Raw genomic sequence first — 21,880 nt, 5'->3', positions numbered from 1 at the left:
GCTCTGGAAGACAGGGGCTGGGAACAGTACATTTCTAGCAGTGGTCAAAGTCCACCCCTTAAAGAGAGGAGAACCTTGGTGATGTAGGAAGTCTGGAGCCTTGAAGAAGAAGGAAGAAGAGCAAAATCCATTGAGCTTGTGACTCAAGGAGTCTGGAAAAGGTGGAACCTCCCTAAATTTCCATTGTGTGGAGTGACCTGTGGCGGCTAGAGCCCTTTGGGAGATCCTTTCTGACACCTTACCACCCCAAATCTGTTGGCATAGGTGGGGGATGAGGGAGGACCCGCTCTGCAGGTTGTGTGGCGGTAAGGGAACTTTTACTGGTAGGGTGCAAGACCACTTTGATGCCATGACAAGGTGTTGAAAGTGCTCGTGAGTGCCCGGAGCAAGAGTGGCGGAAGAGGGGAAACTCCAATTCCCAGAGGCGGTACTGTCCACTACTCTAAGACCCAACAACATCTTGTGGTATCCAGAGGGGAAGAAGATCATCCGTGGCGGTGCCGTCGGAGGAGAGGAAAGAGGAAGGAAAGGAGAGGAAAAAAAGCCAAAAAACAGCAACTTGTTCCAGACTGTAGGGATGAGAGGTAGACTACATGGCTGATGACTGTGGAGGTGGGATGTTGAGGGTTCCTAGCCCAATCTGTGTGGAATCTAGCGACAAAGATTGGACCACTTGTGCGAAGCAGCTGTTGGTAGGCTGGGGGAATCTTCTGAGAGAATTGGATCTGGCATAAGAGAGAGGACAGGAAGGAAACCCATGTTGGAAACATGCAAACTGTTAGAATCGCATAAGGGACCTTCTTGCTATGAGGTGGAAGCATTAACCACTACGTCAGTTTGATGACAATATTTGCCATTTATCTAACAAAGACAGAAAAACACCCAAAAAGTTATAATGATTCCTGAGTGCTGTTCATGTGGGTCACACGGTACACCCAACCAAACACACACACACACACAAACACACACACCGACACACACACACACACACACAGCTGCATTCAAATAGCAAATAAAAATAATTGCTCACTTTAGATTTTCCAGATACACCCTGGAGAACCTCACACACACACGCAAGCACGCACGCACGCACACACAAACTTGACTCACAGCCTGCCTTCCTGACTCTGGCTTCCAGCCAGTGTTTTTAACAAGCAGAGTTTGAACCTTAAGGTTGGAAGTTTACTGAATTTCTTTTTCTCTCTCCCAAACGCCTTTGGTACATAGTTATGATTTTATATATATATATATGTATAAAAAAAATTCTCCTTTTTTCAGAATTTACTCCTATATTATTATCTCTTTTCATTGCTGGTTTTCCAAATCATGATTTTCTAAGTAAATTAATTTCTCCTCATTACTACAGCTTCTCCTATCCAACCAAGACTTTGGCTTTACCCCGCTGCTGGCGGCGATTGTGCCGTTTCCATGGAGACGCCCTTCTGTGAGACACAGCGGAAACGTACGCTATTGATCATCTGCTGCGCAGGATAAGAGAAAGGCGTGAATGAGGTTTTATCCAAGTTTGCCCTCACGCCTCCAGGCAGCATGGGGATGTGCACGGTGGGGCAATACTTGGCACATCACACCCACACACACACACACACACACACACACAAGCTGCCACCTTCAGGGGACATCGTTTAATGTTCCATCTGCTAATCTGCAGCGTTGACACTGATCTGCTTCCGATCAGGAAGGGGTTCTTTCAAATGTCCAATGATTGAGATCCTCTCTGGTAGAAGCCAGCGGTCGTACATAAAAGGAAATACACACACACACACACACACATTTGACGTTCGAAGACCGTTAATGATGGTATCATTACACGCTAGCACGCGTCCTTTAGGCACTCCCAACTCCTATTTGTACATAAAACCAATATTCTTTTTGTATTAAACACAGAAGCCTCGTGAAACTGTACCCCCCTCCTCAGCCCTTCAAAAATAAAAAAAAATTACGTAACCTATAACAAGAATTCCATCTTTACTTTGCCTCCCCCTCTCCCCGGCCTGTCAATCATTAAATATCCTTGCCAATCGCCTGCCTGATGAAGAGTCTACCCCCTCGGTTTGCGGCGCGGCCTCATGACCTTGCCGTGTCGTGTTTCCAACTTTTCCGAAATGTTTCCAAAACTCAAAACTAATTAGCTAGGACAATCCTGCGTGTGTGTGCATGTATGTGTGTGTGTGTGTGTGTCTATGATGGTCCCCTGCGTCCGCCCACGTGGGTCGGCAATCCTGCAAGAGATCGATAAACGCGTTGATTTTGGAACAGATCTTTCCTCTTGATCAATATCACTGATACTCGTTGCTTCTAAAAATTAAGGTGGTTGCATCATCGAATTTCTAAATCTCCATTAACTTTTTTTTATTAATCTCTAAGTGTTTTTGTGATCGTTCCGTTTCCATTATTAAATAGTTTAACAGAAAACAGGAAATAGAAAAATGGAAAATACTTTACTATCAAAATATGTTTTAACGGTAACAAAATGAATATTCCAGCAGTGTACAGAAGCTATAATACAAAAAATATTTTTTTCCTCATATCAATTCATCACTCAACAACAAGTATTATAAAACATTCAAAACAATTTTTTTCAAGTGCGATGCGTGATAAGGGAATCCAATACAAAAAAAAAAAAAAATGTGCCCCTTCAGAGCAATTAATAAAAAACAAGTGATAAAAATATAACACATAAAGTGTAAACAACGAAACAACCACAACGGTTCATTTTTTGGCTTTAAATGCATTTCGATTGTATCGATCTGATACAGACCTGGTATCGATACTGACGATATAACCCACGTCTACGTGAAGGGTTTATCTGTTCTCTTTTTTTAAAGCTGCCATCAAGGAATTTTGCTTGTCCACACCGTGCGCTGAGTTCCCATCCTAGGAACCAGATCGGACGATTTATGGCCCGAAATCTTATTTTCCCAGACCCCCGAATATCCCTTCCTGTATATTTCTCATCACGCTGTTTTTTTTTTTTTTTTTTTAATTTCACGTTTTTTTTTCTTTTGTTTCCGGTTTTAAAATTGCCGCCTCTGCGTTGCGTCCCTGGCCCGACCAGCTCCGGCGGGCGCTCGGGTCGAAGTCTGTGTTTGTTTTTTCAAACTCGGCTTAGGATTGTCTGAAGTCCATCCATGTGCGCTATAAAACGCTCCCGCCGCCGCCTACCCACCGCCACTCTCTCACTATGAACGGATTGCCTGTCCTGGTGCTGCTCTGCGCCGCTGCCGCCGCCTCCCCTCCGGCCCTGGAGAGGGTCACATGTAACGAGGGTGGCCAGATGGCGGCAGCCCGTCTGGCCGCGCACCACATCAACCAGCAACACGACCACGGCTACAAGTTCAAGCTCAGCGAGGTGCAGAGCAGCAAGTACGAGCAGGTGGGGGAGGAGTCGCCAGCGATGGCGCGCGAATACTCAAATATTGCTGTTTCCAGCTCAAAATCTGCACTTATGTCCAAAAATAACAGGAAAAAATGTGAACTTGACTTTCTTTATCTGTTTAACCTTCATATTTACCCGCATAAGGTCGCAAATAGTTGGATGTTTCTATGTGAGGATTTGTGATTGACAGATAGCCTCCTCCAGATTAAGCCCCGCCCCTTTCTGAGGATTGGCTCCATTGAGGAAGGATAAGTGAAAAATGAGCGAATGAGATCGCAGTTGCAGTGATGAAGCAGACGTTCAGATTCAACGTGTTTTGAAATTGAATGAATTGTAGCGTTTATGTAGCTTTGAACGGATTAGAATCCAATGCGGGGACGGTTGTGACCGGAGCTCGATGGGAATTCAAAATCAATGGATGCAAAGAGCTGCTGCTGCAGAGAAACTCCACCCACATCGGAGAAAGGGTCCCCCATATTCTCTGGAATAACAGAATAAATGGGGTTGGCGCTCGGCCAGGCGCCGATCAATAACCAGGATCGGCCCTCTTCCAATGTGTGTGTGTGCAGGTCAAAGGTGGCTGCAATATCGATTTGCGGCTGGAGCTCCTGGAGACCACGTGTCACGTTGTGAATTTCAAGCACTTTGAGGAATGTGAGACCCGCGAAGAGCACGACACGGTAAAAAAAAAAATCTACAGCGGCGGAGGGGATGAGGATTAATCCGGGATTATCACGCCGAGCGTTTACCGGTTGTCTGTCGCCCGCCTGTTCTCCCCTGCAGTCGGTGAAGGCCATCTGCGCTGTCATGATGACGGTGGCTGACGACGAAGCCAAAGTCACGCGCTACGAGTGTAGCACACAACGAGGTGGGCTTAAAGCGGTAATAACAAATTATTAACAATTGATTCAACAGTTCTTAATCAATTACAGGATTTGGGTGTTAAGTATTCTGGGTACTGTTTTTGTTTGCAGTGAACAGCAACCTAGAGCTGGCGATGGTCTGCCCCGACTGCCCCAGCCTGATAGCCCTCAACAGCCAGAACAGCTTGACCGCCGCCCACCTGGGTACCTCCATGTTCAACGACCAAACCAATCACATCCACAAGTTCGCCCTGCAAGAGGTCGCACGTGTAAAATCTGGGGTGAGAGAAACACACAAAGAAAAAAATTCAAGATTCAGAGCGTCTATCGTCACACGTATAGTGTAGAAATGTATTTCCATGTAGAGTGAAATTCCTCCAAGATGGTACTCTGGGACATGAAGCTATCGCTACCAATATTATTTTGATGGTTTAGACCTGAAATATTTGGGGAACCTCTGGTGACCCCCCTGTCCTCCTGCAGTACATAATGAATATAGGGATGCAATACTACGTTGACTTCGTCCTGGTGGAGACGACTTGCCAGAAGCTTGCCAAGATGGCTGCCGAGACGTGCCCAATCATGTGCCCGGACAGAGCTGTAAGTAACACGGTTTAGCGCCCGCGGTCTGTGATTGACAGCTGACTCGCCCAGCTTAATCCCGCCCCCTTCACTCAACTTCAAGCCCCGCCCCTTCTTGCGAGCCACAAAGCGGGAAAAGAAGCACACGCCATCCTTCCTCCATTCCAAGTCTTGCCATATTAACCAATTTTATGCACTTGAACCCAAAATCACTTTAAGGTCGCCCATGCAAGCGGAGCAGTGGCTTACTTGAGCTAAAATGGCAAAAAATTAATCTTATCTTGATGTACTTCGCTGGTTCTCCCACCCAGACACGCGTTTACTGCAAGGGGTCCTACAGCGCAGAACAAAGGAGCATGAACATCAATTGTGAACTTTATCCTCCATCCGTGAGTTTGCTCATCCCCCCCCTCCGCCCGCCGCATTCCCCATCGGTTAAGAAGCATGTGTTGACGCCCCCCCCCGTTGGTTCTTCCCCTCACAGAACACCACGGCTCTCGGACCCGGCGAGGATGAGCCCACCTGCGACCCGCCGCGTCACATGAAGGCCCACAACACACTGCCCGTGGAGGGGGGCACGTCCAGCCCCTCCGTGCCCGACTCTGATCCGGCCCTGCACCCCATCAACCCCTGGCCCGAGGCCGTGGCTCTGCCCATGCCGCTCAACGACCAGTGAGCCCCCGAGGTGTAGGCGCCAGGTTTCTAACTCCGCTGACGCTTTTCAAAATAAAAGGGGAAACAAAAAAAAAAAAAAAAAAAAAAAAAACCTCTGCTCGCTCCCTCTCCGCTCACTGGATTTTCAAACCAGCCCGTGTAGCTACTCGGCTAACAGTTCAATCTGATGGGGAAAAAAAGGCGATGAGGAGGATTAAAAAGTCTTTATTTACGCATATTCTTTACACAGAAAACAAAAGTCGGTCAGTCAATCACACACACACACACACACATACACACACACATTACTGGTGTTCCGCTCCTGAAAGATCACGCTCCGAGCGCTCGGCCGACGTCGCGTCAAACGGGGAAATAGGCCGAGGGCTTCGTTCGCTGGGGGAAGTCTGAGAGGACACAAGGACATAGTCTGACGTCAGCGGCTGACCAACGCTGACCCTGTGGAGTGACTGTAGATTACATTTGTTTGTTGCTATTACAAAGGAACCTTGACTTATGTTTGCCTCAACTTACGAGTTTTCTGAGATACTAGTCGTTGCTCTGTCGATTTTTTTGCTTTGAAGCCCAGTTCTGAGTTACGAGCGAGCGGGAAGAGCATTTGACACCGACGTGGCCGTCCCTGTCCATGAAGTGGCGTTTGAAAACAGTTGGACGCACGAACCTGTCACTAAGTAGCTTAGCGTCAAAACACATGAGCAAAGTGTGTGTGTTGTTAGTGAGCTACTATGATGGAGAGCAACATCTGTGAGAAGGCAGGAGACATTTACAGGGATTTGATGCAGCGGACGGCGGGAATGTCAACAGACGAAGCAACGGAGAGTCATTCAAAGCCATCATTTCGAAAAGGGCCGGTATTCACCCTGTTGCTAAATTAGGTTTAGCGATAAAGTGTGCCAGCTAAATTTAACAATACATCGTAGCATTAAGGGTGTCACGAGTAAGTTAAGCTAAGTGAAAGAGCATGAAATAACACACCCCCAACCTCCTCTGCCGATCTCTTTCGCCGCCGCCGGCATCTTTGTCCAATCTTTGGGGTAAATACACTTAATAAAATGTATTTCTTTGCATTGTCCCATAATGTTTTATTATTTTTTTATGCATAATTTGTGTTTCGCAAAATAGGTTTTTCCTATTTAAAAACATGTAACAAAACCGGGGGGCTGGAACAACTCATTTTAAAATGGGAAAAATTGAATTTGGATTTAATGGATTCATTTGATTGAACAAATTTATCTCGTAAATAGAGGTATTACTCTGATTACATGGTAATAAAGAACACGTCAACCTTGCGGGGGGGGTATTTGCTTTGCCAATCACAAGCAGGGTTAAACTGTTGACACTTAATCTTGTTACCTACTAAACAAGAATTATGCAAGCTAAATGTTTGGACAGGAAGTGACTCAGAACAGGAAGTGAAGCACATTGATCTTGGTAGCATGCTACCACAGAGCGAACACGCACAACGAGGTGACTGTGTTCGTTCCCCTGCTAATCATGCTAACGGCAACTAACCCTGCGCACTTCGGATAAAGTGGTTAGCTTGTGTAAAGTCGCGCCTGATTCTCTCACCGCTGCGTGACATCGGTGACTTCAGTCTCGTGTGTGTGTGTGTGTGTGTATGTGCCAACCCTCCCCACTGTATCCCTTTTAAAAAAAAAAAAAAAAAAAAAATTAAATGCAGTTTTCCTGACGGATGGATAGATGACTGCGCTTGAGTGAAGGCAAACGCCAAAGGCTCTGCACCTGCTCTGCCATGTCAAAAACATCGAAGGGGGTTTCCACCTCCATCCCCAAATGCCCGGGGACCCATGGGACCTCGACCTCCCCCCGGCCAGATGTTCGTCCCACCCTCTCTGAGGTGCAGGGATGCAACGGCGGCCATACCTCTCTGAACCAGATGAGACGACAAGCCGTAGACAGGGATGCTGTCATCCCTCTTCTCAAAGTACTTGGAATCCAGACCGCCAGAGTCTCTGCTCAGGAGGGAGGGAGGGGGGATGTTGGACAGAGTGAAACTTCAGAAGAATGTCAGACGCGTTCACAAACTGAACGAGGCTTAAAACGAAGGTGGAGGTGGAAGGCGTCCGACGGCTGACGCTGCAGGATGGCCCGAGTTTCAACAAAAATGAGGGGAGGTGGGGGACTCACGGGTGTTTAGTGGCTGGAGGCGCCGCTCGCTGCTCAGGAGTGATGATGGGTGCCGGTTTGAAGGTCTGGGGCTGAAACTGCGCCTGGGGGTGAGACAACAACCCCGTGGAGATCAAGGTAGACATGCATGTGTGTGTGTGTGTGTGTGCGTGTGTGTGTGGGCTTAGCTCTCTCACCCTCTGTCCGGTTGTGGCCGTTAAGCCCGAGGTGGCCAATGGGGTCTCCAGACTGTCAGGGAACGGTTTCCTGGAAAGCTGCCTCTCGTTCAGCTGCTTGTTAAGCCAGTTTATAACTGAGGAGGCAAAGGGAGTCAAACTGAATTCTAATGGTCACACACACAAATACACACACACACACACACACACACACAATTCCTTTGGGCTAAAGTGGCAGTCTAATGAATGAAATTAATTCACTGGCAGGGTCTCACCAGGATGACAGGTCAGCTGTCAATCCAACCATTCACCCTCTCATTCACTCCTATAGCCAACTTTAGTCTTCAAAGAACCTGCTGGCTGTTTATGGTCCATGGACGGAAGACGGGATCATGGGGAGAACCCTGGCAGGAGAACATGGAGGTGGACGATATGCGCCGCTGCCCCCTTGCAGTGTGAATCAAACGCCTCACCGTTCTCGTTGGTCTTCAGCAACTCCTTGCTCTCGTTCAGCTTCTCCACAGTCGCCTCCAGCTGCTCCTTCAGCTTAGACACCTGTGACGGACACATAGTTTCCAAAACAGTGCAACCTTGAGTAACAACTTTGAAAGCGCATCGGCTTCTTATATTCCGAGATACAAGCAGATATTCGAACTTCCAAGCGAGAGGGGATAAGCTTTTGACATTGATGTATCTGCGGATGACCGTGAAGTAGCGTTTAAAAATAGTCGGACGCGCCGTCAGCTACGATATAGCCCAGCGAAATTCATCCAAACACATGAGGGAGGTGTGCGTGTTTTCGAAGACATGGAAAAATTGCTGGTGAGGTACCGTGACGGAGAGCGACATCTGTGTGAAGGCAGGAGACATTTACAGGGATTTGGTGCGGCAGACGGCAGGAATGTCAGGTAGACGAGGCATCAGAAGAGTCATTCAAAGCCAGTTAGGGACGGTTTGATCATTTCAAAAAGGACCGCGTTCCACTCGTCCCTAAATTAAGTTTAGCAATAAAGTGTAGCATAGTGTGCAAGTTAAATCAAAACATTGTAACATTAAGTGGATAAGATAAGTGATGGAGCACGAATCCTTGTCTGATCCTGAAGGTGAATACACTTGATAAACCCAGTTTACTTTTTTTACATACTGTTATTCATAAAGTACATTTTTCTTATTCAAAAACATGTAACAAAACCGGGAGGCTGGGATGGATTAGTAGCGTTTCAATTAATTTGTAATGGGGAAAGTTTAATTTGATATATAAGATATACAAACAAATTAAGATAGGAGTTTGGTCACAGAACAAATTAAACTCCTAAGTCAAGGTATTGGTCTGGTCAGAACACGGGCTGCGATAATCTGATTCTTGAGCAATCTACGGGCAATGGATACTCATCTTCGGTGATCCAATCACTGTGTCAGCAAATGCATGGGTTAAGACCCCTGTGTCCCAAAAATGACAAGGTATGTCTGATTTGAGCGACGTTTCTAAGGCAACTGTGGTGAACCTGTTTAAAATAAGGGTTGAAAGACAGCGTCGTGTTAGAGAACACTCCGAGGCTTCTTACACTGGTGGTGCAGTGAAAACACTGCCATCCAAAGACAAGATGACTCAGCCTCGCCGCTCCCGTAATTATCATTTTTGTCTTGGCCGACTTCAAGAGCAAGAAAAAAAAATAGGGCTGATAATCAGCTCTCAACCGCAGCCAGAAAAGCACTGATTTTACGTGTCTGCAGTTCATCTACAGTCAATGGCACGTAGAGCTGCAGATCATCTGCAATTTGATCGCAAACGAAAGCAGGATCTGACCTAGCGGTGCCATGTATGTGCAGAGGAAACAGCAGCAGACCCAGAACTGAACCCTGTGGAACCCCAATGCCTCAAAGCACAGGGCTCAGAGAATGCATTACGACCGTAGTTAATTTCTGGACTATTGAGCGCACCTGAATATAAGCCGCACTGGCTAAAAATAACAAAATAAATATGTGTGTGAATATAGGTCAGGCCACACTTGTCTATAAGCTGCAGGTGTTCACATTGTAACATTTACACAGAAAGATATTACACAGATTTTTTTTTTAAACTTTAAATTAAATACATACGTGTAACATCCACCGGTACGTACTGTGAATGCTTTTTTCCGAACAGCCCCTGAAACACGGCTGATGAAAAAGATTAATAATAATAAATAACACAAGGAAAAGTCCATCCATCCATCTATTTTCTATCCCCGTTTTGTCCTACTCCAGCTGATCAAATTGGTCCGATGTGACAGGACTAAATGTTTTGACGGCATAAAGCTTGTAAGCCCCCCAAAAAATCCATAAATTAGCTGCATCACTGTTTAAGCAACAGTGTGCAAAGCGTGTGGAAAAAATAGCGGCTTACAGTCCAGAAATTACGGTCAACAGATCTCTGAGACTGGTACGAATTAAACTACCAGAGGACCTGAAACGGCAAATAAATTCTCCTGTCTGTCCAACAATATACTGCGATTTATCGCAGGGATATTCAATTAGAAGTCACTGAGGTCCAGTTACTAAATTTCCTCCAAGTAAAAGGTCCAAAGCAAAGTCCAGCTTGAGTCTTATGGCTGACCTACCCTATGTCATTATTTTCACATGGCTATCACAATATTCAAGTCAGTTTTCAAAGTACACTTTTTACCAGGGTGCACTTGTAAAATAAACCGTGAGCTCTTCCACCGTACATAAATTTAAGTCCTTTATTTCAGATTAAGTAAACAGGAACCTCAGAGTAAAAGAAATTTAAAAAGTGCAAACAGAGCTGAATAACCCCTTTTCCTCTTAAATTAAAGACAACATCTGCAGGAAACAATAAATAAAAAGTGTCTCTTTTAGGAAAGAACAGGCGCAAACAGTGCACTGACAAAACATTTTTCTCTCTTTCTCTTAAATTAAAGAGGTCCCAGCATGAAAAAAGTGAAAGAAGCACTTTTTGAATTAGGAAAAAAAAAAAGAATCTTCAGAAAACAATGCATTTTTCAGGGAAAAATGCAAATAAAAAAAAACATTTTCTCTATTGTTTGCACTTTGCAAGACTGTAAATGTATGCATGATGATATTGGTAGATCTGCAGTGTGGTTATTTTATTGTCCCAACAGGAGCAGCAGCTCCCTCTGTCTAAAGTGACCGTGACTGGCGGTAAAAAACACCCCATGAAAATGATCTATTCCCGTGAAGTTATCAGAGATCGGTCACGGGTCCAGACACAACAATGACGTGGTCCGGATCTGGACCAAGGTCCTTCATCTACGATATCAAGAGCAGAACCCAGGTTTAACAATGAACAGTCGGAAGATGACTGAGACAACTGCCAGTAAGAAAGCATTCACCACATTTATAATGGCTGTTTGGGTGGAGTGATGCAGAAATACCTGGTATTGACTTCAGCTCTTGAACGACCAGAGTTGGCAGAGGATCCAGCGAACGGGCAGCACGTCGGAGGGATCATATCAACTTTAGCAAGAGCTGCCAGACAGGTAAGCCCAAACCCCTGAGAGCCATGCCCTTCATGTGCTGTGCCTAGCAACAGAAAGAGCCGTCTCTCTACTGAAAGATTCAGCAATCTTAGCTCTGCCGTCCTCCACCTTGTCGTTAAAATACACCAAAAAGAAAAAGACTGCCTGTTTGGGCTTCGTGAACAGAAAGTACGGGTCCAATAACAATCCAGAATTATGCTCATTGGGAAGTCAACTTAGAGTAACGCGCTGCTTTCACAGTCCAAGTCCTCATCTGATGTGACATCAAACCGTCGTAAACCAATTGATAATAACAATCTGGAGCCTGGAGCGACGCCACAGGCGCTCGAACCTTTCCCTCATTCTTTCCAGAGGATTAACAAATCCTCATTTGGCCAAGGAGTAGCTCTTAGAAGCTCTTTTTGAAGGAGGTCACTGATTCAAGCAGACTCGGGTTCACCGCTGATTTTCTCCATGAGTTGATTGAGGCCAGGGTTTATCATACGGGACAGCCTGGAATTTTAAAACTTTTAAAGGCACCGAAGGGTGCCGGTATAGTGGCATAGTCTCATCGTCCTTGCTTTTTTACCTGAGGTAATTACAATGTCAAATAAAATCTAGCGATCTCAGCAGATGTCGTTCGCAGAAAGAAAAGAAAAGAAAAAAGGTATGTCCACGTTGATGAACATTTAAGCCTTGGCTGATCAGAATCCGCAATGCAGTATGAAAAATTGATTCATTTATGAGTTCATAAATGGAGTTGTCGTTAACTTTGGCGGGTAATCAATGCAATCACCACCACAGAAGGCTGCTTTATCTTTGTCAGTCATGCCCCCCCCCTGCAGGCAGAGTGGTATAGTCCAGTGGGCTGTGGCGGCCCAATCAGCTGTGGGGACCTCAGGTAAACAGGAAATATCTAGGCGCGGCATGCTTAGTAGACAGAGCTGTCCAAAGCAGACAATAGTTTCTCAGCCGTGTGCTCATCTTTACATGCCTGGCGGAACATTTACTGAGGTTATGTCTCCTACGGTGTCTCCTTCTGGCTCCCGGGTGCCATAATTTATCCATTCAATGTGAAAACTCTCAACAGCTGAACTATAAATGTCTAGAAGTGCCTGTTAATCATGCATGAACTATGACCAGACGTATAGCACACAACATAAAAACTGATACGCCATCATCATTGATGGTGTGACCGGTTGACAGTCACCACCAGTGACGTGTTTCCATCCAGTTATGTCATCACCCCCACCAGCGACATACTCGTCTGACCAGTGATATAATTGCCTGACCAGTGACATCATCAGTTCTCTGGCGATGTCACTGTCCCCTGAGTAACATCATCTGCTGTCCGGCGACTTGTGGATGTGTGGCGTGTACCTGCTCCTCCTTGGCGACACGCTCCTGCTGGGCTTCCTGCAGTTGCTTCTCCGTGCTGTGCAGTTTATCTGTGGTCTCCTGTAGCACCTTCTCCTGGGACACAGTGACGGTGTTCTTCACCTTGATCTTCCCCACCAGGCCCCTGACGTCGCCCTGCAGCTTTTTGATTATGCCGTTGGCCTGAGTGGGCGCACGGGGGAAAGGCTGGATTGCTATCTCCAGAAGGCGTTTTTTCACTTTTGCGGTTTTGAACACAATTGCCCCACTGACCTTTATCAGCTCTTCAGACAGCGACTTCACCGTGGACTCCAGTTTCCTGATCTGGACTTCTTTGCTGTCAGCGCTCGCCTCCAGCGACTCCTAGGACAAAAACAAAGATAATAATGATTAAATAATTGACGAAATATATAGAATCCTCCATCCATCTTTCCTCGCTTATCCAGAGTCGGGTCGCGGGGGCGGCAGCAGGAGTAGTGAGGCCCAGACCCTCCTCTCCCCCGCCACATGGTCCACCTCCTCTGGGGTGACCCCAAGGCGTTCCCAAGCCGGCCTGGAGACATAGTCACTACCCACAACTCATGACCATAGGTGACGTTGGGAATGTGGATCGGCCGGTAAATTGAGAGCTTCGCCTACTGGCTCAGCTCCCTCTTCGACATGACAGACCGGTACAGAGTCTGCATCACTGCAGACGCCGCAGCATCCTTCCATCACTCCTGAACAAGACGCCGAGATACTTGAACTCCTGCACTTGGGGCAGGACCTTTTCCCCGACTCGCAGTTGGCATTCCAGAGGATAGCAAGACATCCACGAATAAGAGCCCCACAGCAACATCAGGGATAATAATGGAACGTAATGGAACAGCAAGGGGGAAAAATACACAAGCAGAACTAAACTACAATATAAATAGAGTGACAATAGCAATGACAAGAACAAAAGGGTTAAAATAGACAGGATGCGTGCAGGCTGGGACCAACAAGGATAAGAGAGCAGAGTTGGGGCGTAACATGTGAATGGGTGAGGTAGTGACGTTTGGGAAGCAGCACAGATTCACCTCAGGCCGGTCAGAGATGTGTGCCGTCCAGACTGCTGTTATACAGTCTGATGGCCGTGGGCACAAAGAAGCGTCTGAAGTGCTGAGTTCTGCACCGGGGCGGGATGAAACATTGGCTGAAAGAGCCGCACATCAGCCACAGCTCGTCGTGCAGGGGGTGGGAAGGATTGTCAAGAATAGCCCCAGGTTTCCCCAATCCACATGTCTTGCCCTAAATCTGCTGTCTTTCTTGTTCTTGTTGGTCCCAGACTGCACACATCCTGCTTATTTTTGTTCTTTTTGTTCTTGTCGTTGCTATTGTCACTATTCATATTGTCGTTTAGGTCTGGTTGTGTAGTTTTCACCCTTACTGTCCCATTATGTTGTCCTTTCTATCCCTGATGTTGTTGCTGTTGTTCTCTTATTCGTGGATGTCTTGCTATCCTGTCTTCGCATGTCTCTCTATTTATATTTATATTCATATTTATATTATTTTTTCCAAATTTTTGACTGTTATGCTGCCGTGACAAAGGAATTTCCCCTATGGGGATCAATAAAGTTTATCTTATCTTATCTTACTACTTAGAAAAGAATTCTGGTTATACATCCATGATGTGCATTCAAAGGTGGTGCACACACATGCGCACACCTGCCCTTCGTACAGTGTTGCCGCAGGGGGCGGGGCCTCACCTTCTGCTGCTGAGTGGCTTCCAGCACCTCCTTGGTGCGGCCCATCAGCTGATCTTTGTCCTTGCTCTCCTGCTCCAGGACGGCCACTCTCATCTGCAGCTGACTCACCGCGCGCTCCTTCTCATGCACGGCCGCGTCCAGTGTGCCGTTCTCCCGTCGTAGTGACAGGACCTGCTGCTTCGAGCGCTGGCACTCCTGCACACAGATGTCAGTGGAACTAATCTCACTCCTAAAATCCTTAAGACGCACAAGCGAAGGGTGCAGTTCTTGCTGTGGCCACCAGGGGGCGCTTTGCGGTACAGGGCCCGCCGCTCTGTTGTCAGTAACATATCTTTAGAGTCTAATTGAATTAATTACACATTTCTATTGTCTTTTCTCTCGTAATTCTGGAAACACCTGAGGCATCCCAATAGACACACTGCCCCCAATGGACACACTGCACAAGTACTCTTCTGCAGCTGTACCTTGCACTTGGGTTCGCTCAGACTGCCACTTTGTTTATTCCTCTTCTGTCCCCGGAGGTCGTATTTAAACTTCTATTGCCTCCAACATTCTTAAGAGATTATGATAAATATATAACTGGCAGACAAATACTGGCTACTACTCTTCATCTTGGCTAAATCTAGAAAAAGTCAAATGGAGGCTGTGCTCTGAGGGGACGTGCAAATTTAATTGGCTGGCAGCGTCGAGAAGCACTGTGTTTAAGTGTTGCCCAACGAAAACGGTGGGACGACAGACGTTCAAGCAGGTAACTTTTAACCTGTTTGAAATCATTTTTCAGGGAAACCTCAGGTTGTTCCATATGACTGGAAAAGTTAATCCTTTTCTAGGTGCTGTCATTAAACGGGAACAGTGTTCCCTAAAGGAGCAAATATACGGTAGATACAGTATTAACAGCAACTGCCCAAAAGGCGGCGCCACCCTGATCAAGTGTTGTAAGTGTGTGTGTGTGTGTTCCCTGCATGTCTGACCTCCTCCGCCCCGGCCAGTTTGATCTTCAGGTCCCGGATGGTTGACTCGTTCTTGTATTTCCTCTCGGTCAGCTCCCGGCTAGAGGCCTCCAGCTCCTCCAGCCTGGCCTGCAGCTGCTGGCTGCTCCTCCGGTGGGCGCCGTCCAGCTCCTGGCGGAGCTGCTCCGCCTGCTGCTGTAGCCGGCTCTGCAGCTGAGACGTGGATCAGAGGTCGGGGGGAGATGAGGAGGGGGGAGACACGGCCATTGTCAGATTTTATTTCGAGCTACTGTTCGGCGGAGGCGGGGTTTCACTTACCTCCGCAGACTTCTCCCTCTCTGACTGTAACTCGTGCGAGTGGCGGCTGGACAGCGAGCTAGTCTGGTGTGTCCACTCGGACCGCAGCTTGTCCAGCTCCTTGGACTTTTCAGAAAGAGTCTGGGGGGGAGGGACATTCATGCGCTCATCACTTGGAACATGCTCAAATGCAGTTTGTTACTTCAGGATGCAGAAGGAGTGAAAACATCGACCCTAACTTGATCGCACACCGACCGAGGGATGTGGGATGGGGGGTATCATGTACTGGCTGTTTCATCCTGCTTACGTAATTAAAAAAAGTAAAGTGAGAGTGACCCAGGTGGTTCCGTGAGGCTCGAAAGTCAGGATGTTTGGTGGCCGGAGCCGGAAGACAGGCGTTCCCAAGACTCTGCTTGTCCTGAAGGACAAATATTACTGACGTGGCGTTTACCATTTTCGGCCTGTATGTGTGTGTGTGTGTGTGTGCGTGCACGTGTGTTTAATAAACACGTTTGAATATGAAAAACTCGAGAATAAACACGAGATTTCAAAGGGAGGTGGACCGGGCTGAGTGTACGAGTGAAACAGGTACGAGGCATCTGTCAATCATCAGATCGTCCACTTCTTGTATACCTGATGGTCACAAAGTCACACTCACACCAACTCCTTGATGCTCAAAACCCAGACCTATAATATCTATACCCTAGTGTCAATTCTCCTCTGTCAGAAAATAGAAAATAATAGAAAATAAAACTCATAACAAAAGGACAGAGGCAGAATTCCCTTTATCCAAGACAGCGCTTTGCTCCATTTTTAAATCCCCACATTGCCTTCTCTCTTTTCACTAAGCTCTTCTGATGATTAAATCCCTGTGACGGAGTTGTTTATAAATCTGCATCCCCACCGCAGCGACAGTCACATTGAGACGACACCGGAGTGGCTCACACGTCAAGCCGATCACAACCATCTCGCTCCACGGAGAAACCCGAGGTCTCTGAGGCTTGAGACCAGGCCGGAGGCGCCGCCACCTGCTCATGACCATCCAATCACGCAGCTATGGAGTAACACGCACACATATACACACACCTGCTGGGCATAGCTGAGCTGACGGTTCAGATCCTCTTCTGTCCTCCTCAGCTTCACCTCCAGGGCCTGTTTCTCCGCCTGAGGGAGTCCAGAGTCACAGCAGAGTCAGTCGCTGCAGTTCCTGTCCGCCTCCTCAGATTCTAGGGTCATCCTACTGCCGCCATTGCAGTAAAACAACACTACTTCACTCATGCCAAATTCAGACTTTTTTGTTCACAACTTTTCTCATTTGAGACTAAAACTTCTTTGTCATCCGCTTATTAAAATCACATCTATTGTTCAAACATTTCGAATCAACAGGCAAAATTTCAGGTAAAGCATTAAAAAAAACACCAAAAAAAAAAAAAAAAAAAAAAACACTTGACGAGCCAAAGCGGTGTGCATTTGCCAATTTGGTAGTCATTTAGTCATTAAAATTTATGAAATTTAGTTCCACCCCATTAAATTTCATTGGTCTGACTTTGCAATAACCCATTTTTAGAAATAATAAACAAAGGAAACTTGATAAAACCTCAATTACCAAGGAATCTGACTTCTAAAGTAGTGAAATTATAAATCACGTTTTTTTTCCTTCTTATGGTTTTTCAATAATGAGGGTTACATAGAAACCTAGATATGTTCCCCCGACCTTCAGTGAGGACAGACAGGCCGCCAGGTAATCCCGGACATGTTTGTCGCTGCCCTGGGAGAGTCGCAGCGACAGGTGGTTCAGGTGCTTGAAGGCGTTGGTCTCCACCACGCTTAAGGAGGCAGGGCTTTCCCCACCTGATGGACACGATAGGTGGAGGAGGAACCTGGGTGGGAGAAGGAAAAATAAACACCCCAATGTTCATGCCATATTTCAAAAATCATATTTTGGCTATAAGAGAAAATGGAAAAACTCACAGTTACATACATTTGCTAATTTATTATGTTTTTGTTGTTGTTGTTTTTTTAAATAAATCCTCCGGAAGTTTCAGTTAAAAATCATCTTTAAAAAAAAAAAATTAAAAAAAATCAGATCTCAGAATCACGCCTCACAAAACATAAGGTCTTGTGTTTCGGCCCCCAGGGAGAGGCCCTTGGGTGGGTGGCCCCCTCGGGCAGAGGTGAGCAACCTACAGCCTGCGGGCCAGATTAAACTATACATATGAACAACAATCCCATAATAACAGCCCTTCCAAGTGCGGTAAGCATAGTCGAAGTGGTGTTCGGACTCTCCCTAGTGGTGCGCAGAGGTATCACTGAATTAATTCTTAATTAAAAAAATAAATACTTTTGATATCTACAGCAGTTGGTACAACTTATATGCATATAGTTTATATTTAACATTTTGATGCAATACATTTTATAGCCATTTATTTATTTATTTTATATTTAAGCATCGTAATGAATACACTGATCAGGGATAAAGCCTCCACGTGTATACTGAATACTTGGGACTACTTCGCAACTATATCTTAATGTCGGTCAGTTTGGTGTTACTTGGAGAGACAAGTATTTTCTGGAGTGGTACTTGGTGTATAAAGTTTCAGACCACTGCCATATTCTATTTTTTTTCTGTGATACTCAATTGGTACCATTAGTGGACAAAAAATGAAATTAAAAATAAAAAAGGAATTGTCAGAGCTTGGTGAACACTGTCCCGTGGGTGGCCACAACAAAGATGGCGTCAGATTATGATACGCCAGGAAAAAAGGCCATCCGGTGTGTTTTTAACTTTTTTTAATTGCTTTATCCATAAATAAATTAATTAAAAAGTACTAAAATACACACAGCTCAATGTTCACCGTGTCTAGGAATGGTACCACCTGGTGGTCACTTTTCCGCACAAAACAATTGCCCAACCCCTGCCTCCAGGAGGTGTTTGGAGGATCCCCGATGGAGAGCTGAGAGGGTGCGAGGAGCAGAGGCTCCTCCTCCTACCTGGGATTGACAGACTCCTGCTCCGAGAAGCACAAGTTAAGTAGGTCGATGAACTTCTGGGGGAAGGAGGCAAAGTCCACCACAAGTCCCTGCTGCACCTTCAGGCTGTGAGTTGCAGCAGGGGAAAGACGGGTGAGCGGCAACACACGTACACACACACTCACAAGTGTGCATACACACACATTCACATCTCACCTCTGGAAATCCTCCTCCGATATCGAGAGGTTGAAGAGAAAATACGGGTCCAGGTCATCCGTGAGCCGCACTAGGAGATCCTGAGGAGAAAAAAGAAATAAATTCCTGAAGATAAAAGAGGAGAGATGAAGGTTTTTTTTAATCCCCATGCACTTTCACTTTTGAACTTACCCTTTTGTGCACCGGACTTGTGCTCAGCTGAAGCTCGATGGTGAAGCGAATATTAGCTTTTCTGGGAAAAATTGGGAAAATAAAAAGCATTCAGCAGTGTTTTTTTTAACTGATTGTACCTTTCTTTTTTCCAACATCACCAGGCCATTGCAAGCAACTTGGGGTTCAGTGTTCTAACCATAACCCTAACCTTTTACCAACTGAGCCACGGCCGCCCCCGTAACTTACACAATGATAATCCATGTGGAAAAACTGGATAGGTCTAAACCGAGAAAATATGTTAACACTGTGTCATTAAGAAGAGTCCAAGTAAAAACAGAGACAGCAAAGCACACACGCACCGCATCAGAGAATACACATAGATCATTTAAATAATTTTCTTCCAAACTCACAGATTCATTATCAATATTAATCATTGATTTTTAAGGTTGTTTCTTTCCGTTTTTATTTTTTTTGAGTGACATTGCACATTTCAAACTCCTGTAACTAAACTGTTGAGTCATTTTCTTGAATTGAGTTAATTTCTCTGCGCTCATTCCTCGACTGATTATATGAATTAGTTTTTACCATAATTCAAATACTTTTCAAAGTTATTATTATTATACCAGCCAAGAGAACCTGGCACTTCCCACTTATCAAAGAAACTAAATAACAATGGAGTGAAGAAAGAAAATCAGGACATATTAAAAAAATTCTGTATACAGTTAAGGAGATTTCTGGATGTATGCAAATTAAAAAATCTTTGATTTCAACTTAAAATCCTTAAGACACCATTAACACATCTGATATTTAACAATATTTATCCTGGCCTAATTTCTTTAAAGCAAACATAGCGACAACAACCTATTTAAATCTGACAGCTGACCAGCTTTTGAGACGTTCAATGCCCGCTCAGAAGAGACGGAAAAAAGAAAACTCCGCAGTCTGGGGACCAAGCGGTCCACGTCTAAGCGAACCTGACACGGCCGTGACACCAACGAACTGCTGTTTCCCACACGTTATACACCCACGGAAGCGTCATTCGTGGCGTGAAACGTAGAAATCACGGTTTTCCCGTTTTCCTAGTGTCCCAGAAATTCCAGGAAAATCCACTCATTGCCACCGCCTTACCGCTCGTCGCCTTCCCGGCCTCGAACGTTCACTTGTAACACTTTGCTGAAAAGGTCCTCCATGTTCCAGCTGGACGGTAAACCGGTACCGGAAGACGTATATTTATCAACCGCCGGTGGAGAAAATACGTGGAGACGACCGGTTCCGGTTCCTGGTCGCCCACCCGTTTGTTTTTGTTTTAATTTTGGCGCTTTTCGGCCGCCAACTGGTTGGACCCCGGAAGGGAAACACTGGAATCTTCTTCTGCTAGTAGCGGAAGCGGGTGGTGGTGGGGTGCTGCCCCCTAGTGGTCAAAAGGTGGAACTACATGTCCCAGCAACCGTTAACCTGCGTTGTTTATAAGAGATGAGATGAGATGAGAACAACTTTATTTATCTCGAAGGAAATTGTTGTGCCAGAGTTTCAAGTAAGAAACATAACAGTAAGAGATAATAGTAGAAAGGAGGAAGAATAAGAAATACAATGAAATATGAATTGTCTTAACTGTTAACTGTAACTACAAAGATTGATTATGTTGCACATTTTTATTGATACCAAGCAACTACTGATCGATATCAATACCGAAATTAAAAATGTGAATATGCGTGATCGGTGAATGATTTCGTGTTTCTTCCTTTTGTTAGCTGATCATGATTGTGGTGATATTAGGATACGATGAAGATGTGAAATATTTGATCTGCTACCAATTCTGATGTATTGCATCCATGTTATTTGTGATTGGCTCAGTCCATCCACAGTCATCCATCGAAAATGATTTTATTTGAGAAATACAACGATATATAAGAACCATATTAAAAAAACTGTGTCATTATGTGTTCCGTCTGATATAAATCCTTTGAACGGGAAATCTGAAGCCTGTCACAAAACTCATTTCTCAGATAATCTATTGAGGTCAAAGGAAAATGTTACTGTGCTATGCAAAAATATACTGTTTCATACAACATGATAGAATCAAAAAACAAAACAGTTGTTCTTTCTTTAACTGTTGCCTCAGGAGATTTATATTGTTTATTTTACAAACCTTTTTTTGCTATTATCATTTAGCATCCTGATATTTACAGTCATGTTTTTGAAGTCATACCTTGTTGATTCTTTCCATAGAGATCGGAGGATAATTTTTTTGTGAATGTAATGCAACTGTGATGTTTTAATATGAATTAACTTATTGTTCCTTATTAGGCCTGTTTTGAATTATTCTTTGATCATTAAATGTAAATTTAATGTTTGCTTCTATCAACAACAAAATATTTATGTATGTTTATTTTTATGATAAAAATTTCAGCACAGACATCCTATTATTTATTGGGACAAAATCTAACTCCTGCGCGCGTGTGTGCGTGTGATAAATGGTCTTGGCCTTGGCTTGGCCTCAGTACAAGTTGTCTAGACTACAACCCTTGTGACAGGCGCAGAAAAATGACAAGGAGGCCAGCAGGTGGAGTTGTGTTATAGCTTGTTTATTAATGGTATATTTTTGCATAGGGAAACATACTCATTTCCAGTAATGGAGCCACCAGCGGGTCGCTGACAGCAATGGCTAAATATGGTTATAATGACATATCAAAGATGTTAATATCCCCCACAGCAGAAGAAAAACATCAGGTCAGGAACTCCGGTTTAGACGTTTGTCACTCAAACTCGGATTCATTTAAACAAGAACAGAAAGTTTGGCGCGCGAGAACGTACGAGCGCGAGTCCACCACTTCAGTTTAAATGGCAAGGAGGAGACGTTGACTACGTCGCAGTGTTGACATCGATTCCCGTCC

General features: G+C 45.2%; 2 protein-coding genes across 2 annotated transcripts; one reads left to right on the top strand and one right to left on the bottom strand.

Moving 5' to 3' along the window:
- The first annotated feature begins 3,174 nt into the window (after positions 1-3,174).
- On the top strand, positions 3,175-6,586 carry ahsg1 (alpha-2-HS-glycoprotein 1). Its single transcript, XM_086145832.1, has 7 exons — positions 3,175-3,394; positions 3,967-4,077; positions 4,181-4,265; positions 4,372-4,541; positions 4,744-4,860; positions 5,154-5,231; positions 5,327-6,586. Exons 1-7 carry the CDS (start codon positions 3,203-3,205, stop codon positions 5,516-5,518), a joined length of 945 nt encoding a protein of 314 aa, XP_086001958.1. The 5' UTR covers positions 3,175-3,202; the 3' UTR covers positions 5,519-6,586.
- Positions 5,857-20,274, bottom strand: sass6 (SAS-6 centriolar assembly protein). Its single transcript, XM_086166899.1, has 16 exons — positions 20,115-20,274; positions 19,005-19,065; positions 18,834-18,913; positions 18,639-18,743; positions 17,362-17,527; positions 16,734-16,811; positions 15,669-15,788; positions 15,372-15,563; positions 14,401-14,595; positions 12,947-13,036; positions 12,677-12,856; positions 8,291-8,372; positions 7,839-7,954; positions 7,663-7,745; positions 7,399-7,487; positions 5,857-5,900 (listed from the first exon to the last, which is right to left on the bottom strand). The coding sequence occupies exons 1-16, from the start codon at positions 20,174-20,176 to the stop codon at positions 5,857-5,859; spliced, it is 1,743 nt and encodes a 580-aa protein (XP_086023025.1). The 5' UTR covers positions 20,177-20,274.
- Positions 20,275-21,880: the final 1,606 nt, after the last annotated feature.

Source organism: Fistularia commersonii, chromosome 1, assembly GCF_037954325.1.
Source record: "Fistularia commersonii isolate RoL2024-O1a breed Wild chromosome 1, RoL_Fcom_v1.0, whole genome shotgun sequence".
NCBI lineage: Eukaryota > Metazoa > Chordata > Actinopteri > Syngnathiformes > Fistulariidae > Fistularia > Fistularia commersonii.
This window is presented reverse-complemented; position numbering and strand designations above follow the sequence as displayed.

Bases quoted from the DNA above. Each gene is read 5' to 3' on its own strand.
- ahsg1 (XM_086145832.1), top strand. From the start codon at position 3,203: ATGAACGGATTGCCTGTCCTGGTGCTGCTCTGCGCCGCTGCCGCCGCC. The intron at 4,078-4,180 runs GTAAAAAAAAAA...TCTCCCCTGCAG, and splicing joins CCCGCGAAGAGCACGACACG to TCGGTGAAGGCCATCTGCGC. The intron at 4,861-5,153 runs GTAAGTAACACG...TCTCCCACCCAG, and splicing joins TCATGTGCCCGGACAGAGCT to ACACGCGTTTACTGCAAGGG.
- sass6 (XM_086166899.1), bottom strand. From the start codon at position 20,176: ATGGAGGACCTTTTCAGCAAAGTGTTACAAGTGAACGTTCGAGGCCGG. The intron at 8,373-12,676 runs GTACACGCCACA...TGTCCGTCACAG, and splicing joins GTGTCGCCAAGGAGGAGCAG to GTGTCTAAGCTGAAGGAGCA. The intron at 5,901-7,398 runs GTATGGCCGCCG...GTGTCCTCTCAG, and splicing joins GTCTCATCTGGTTCAGAGAG to ACTTCCCCCAGCGAACGAAG.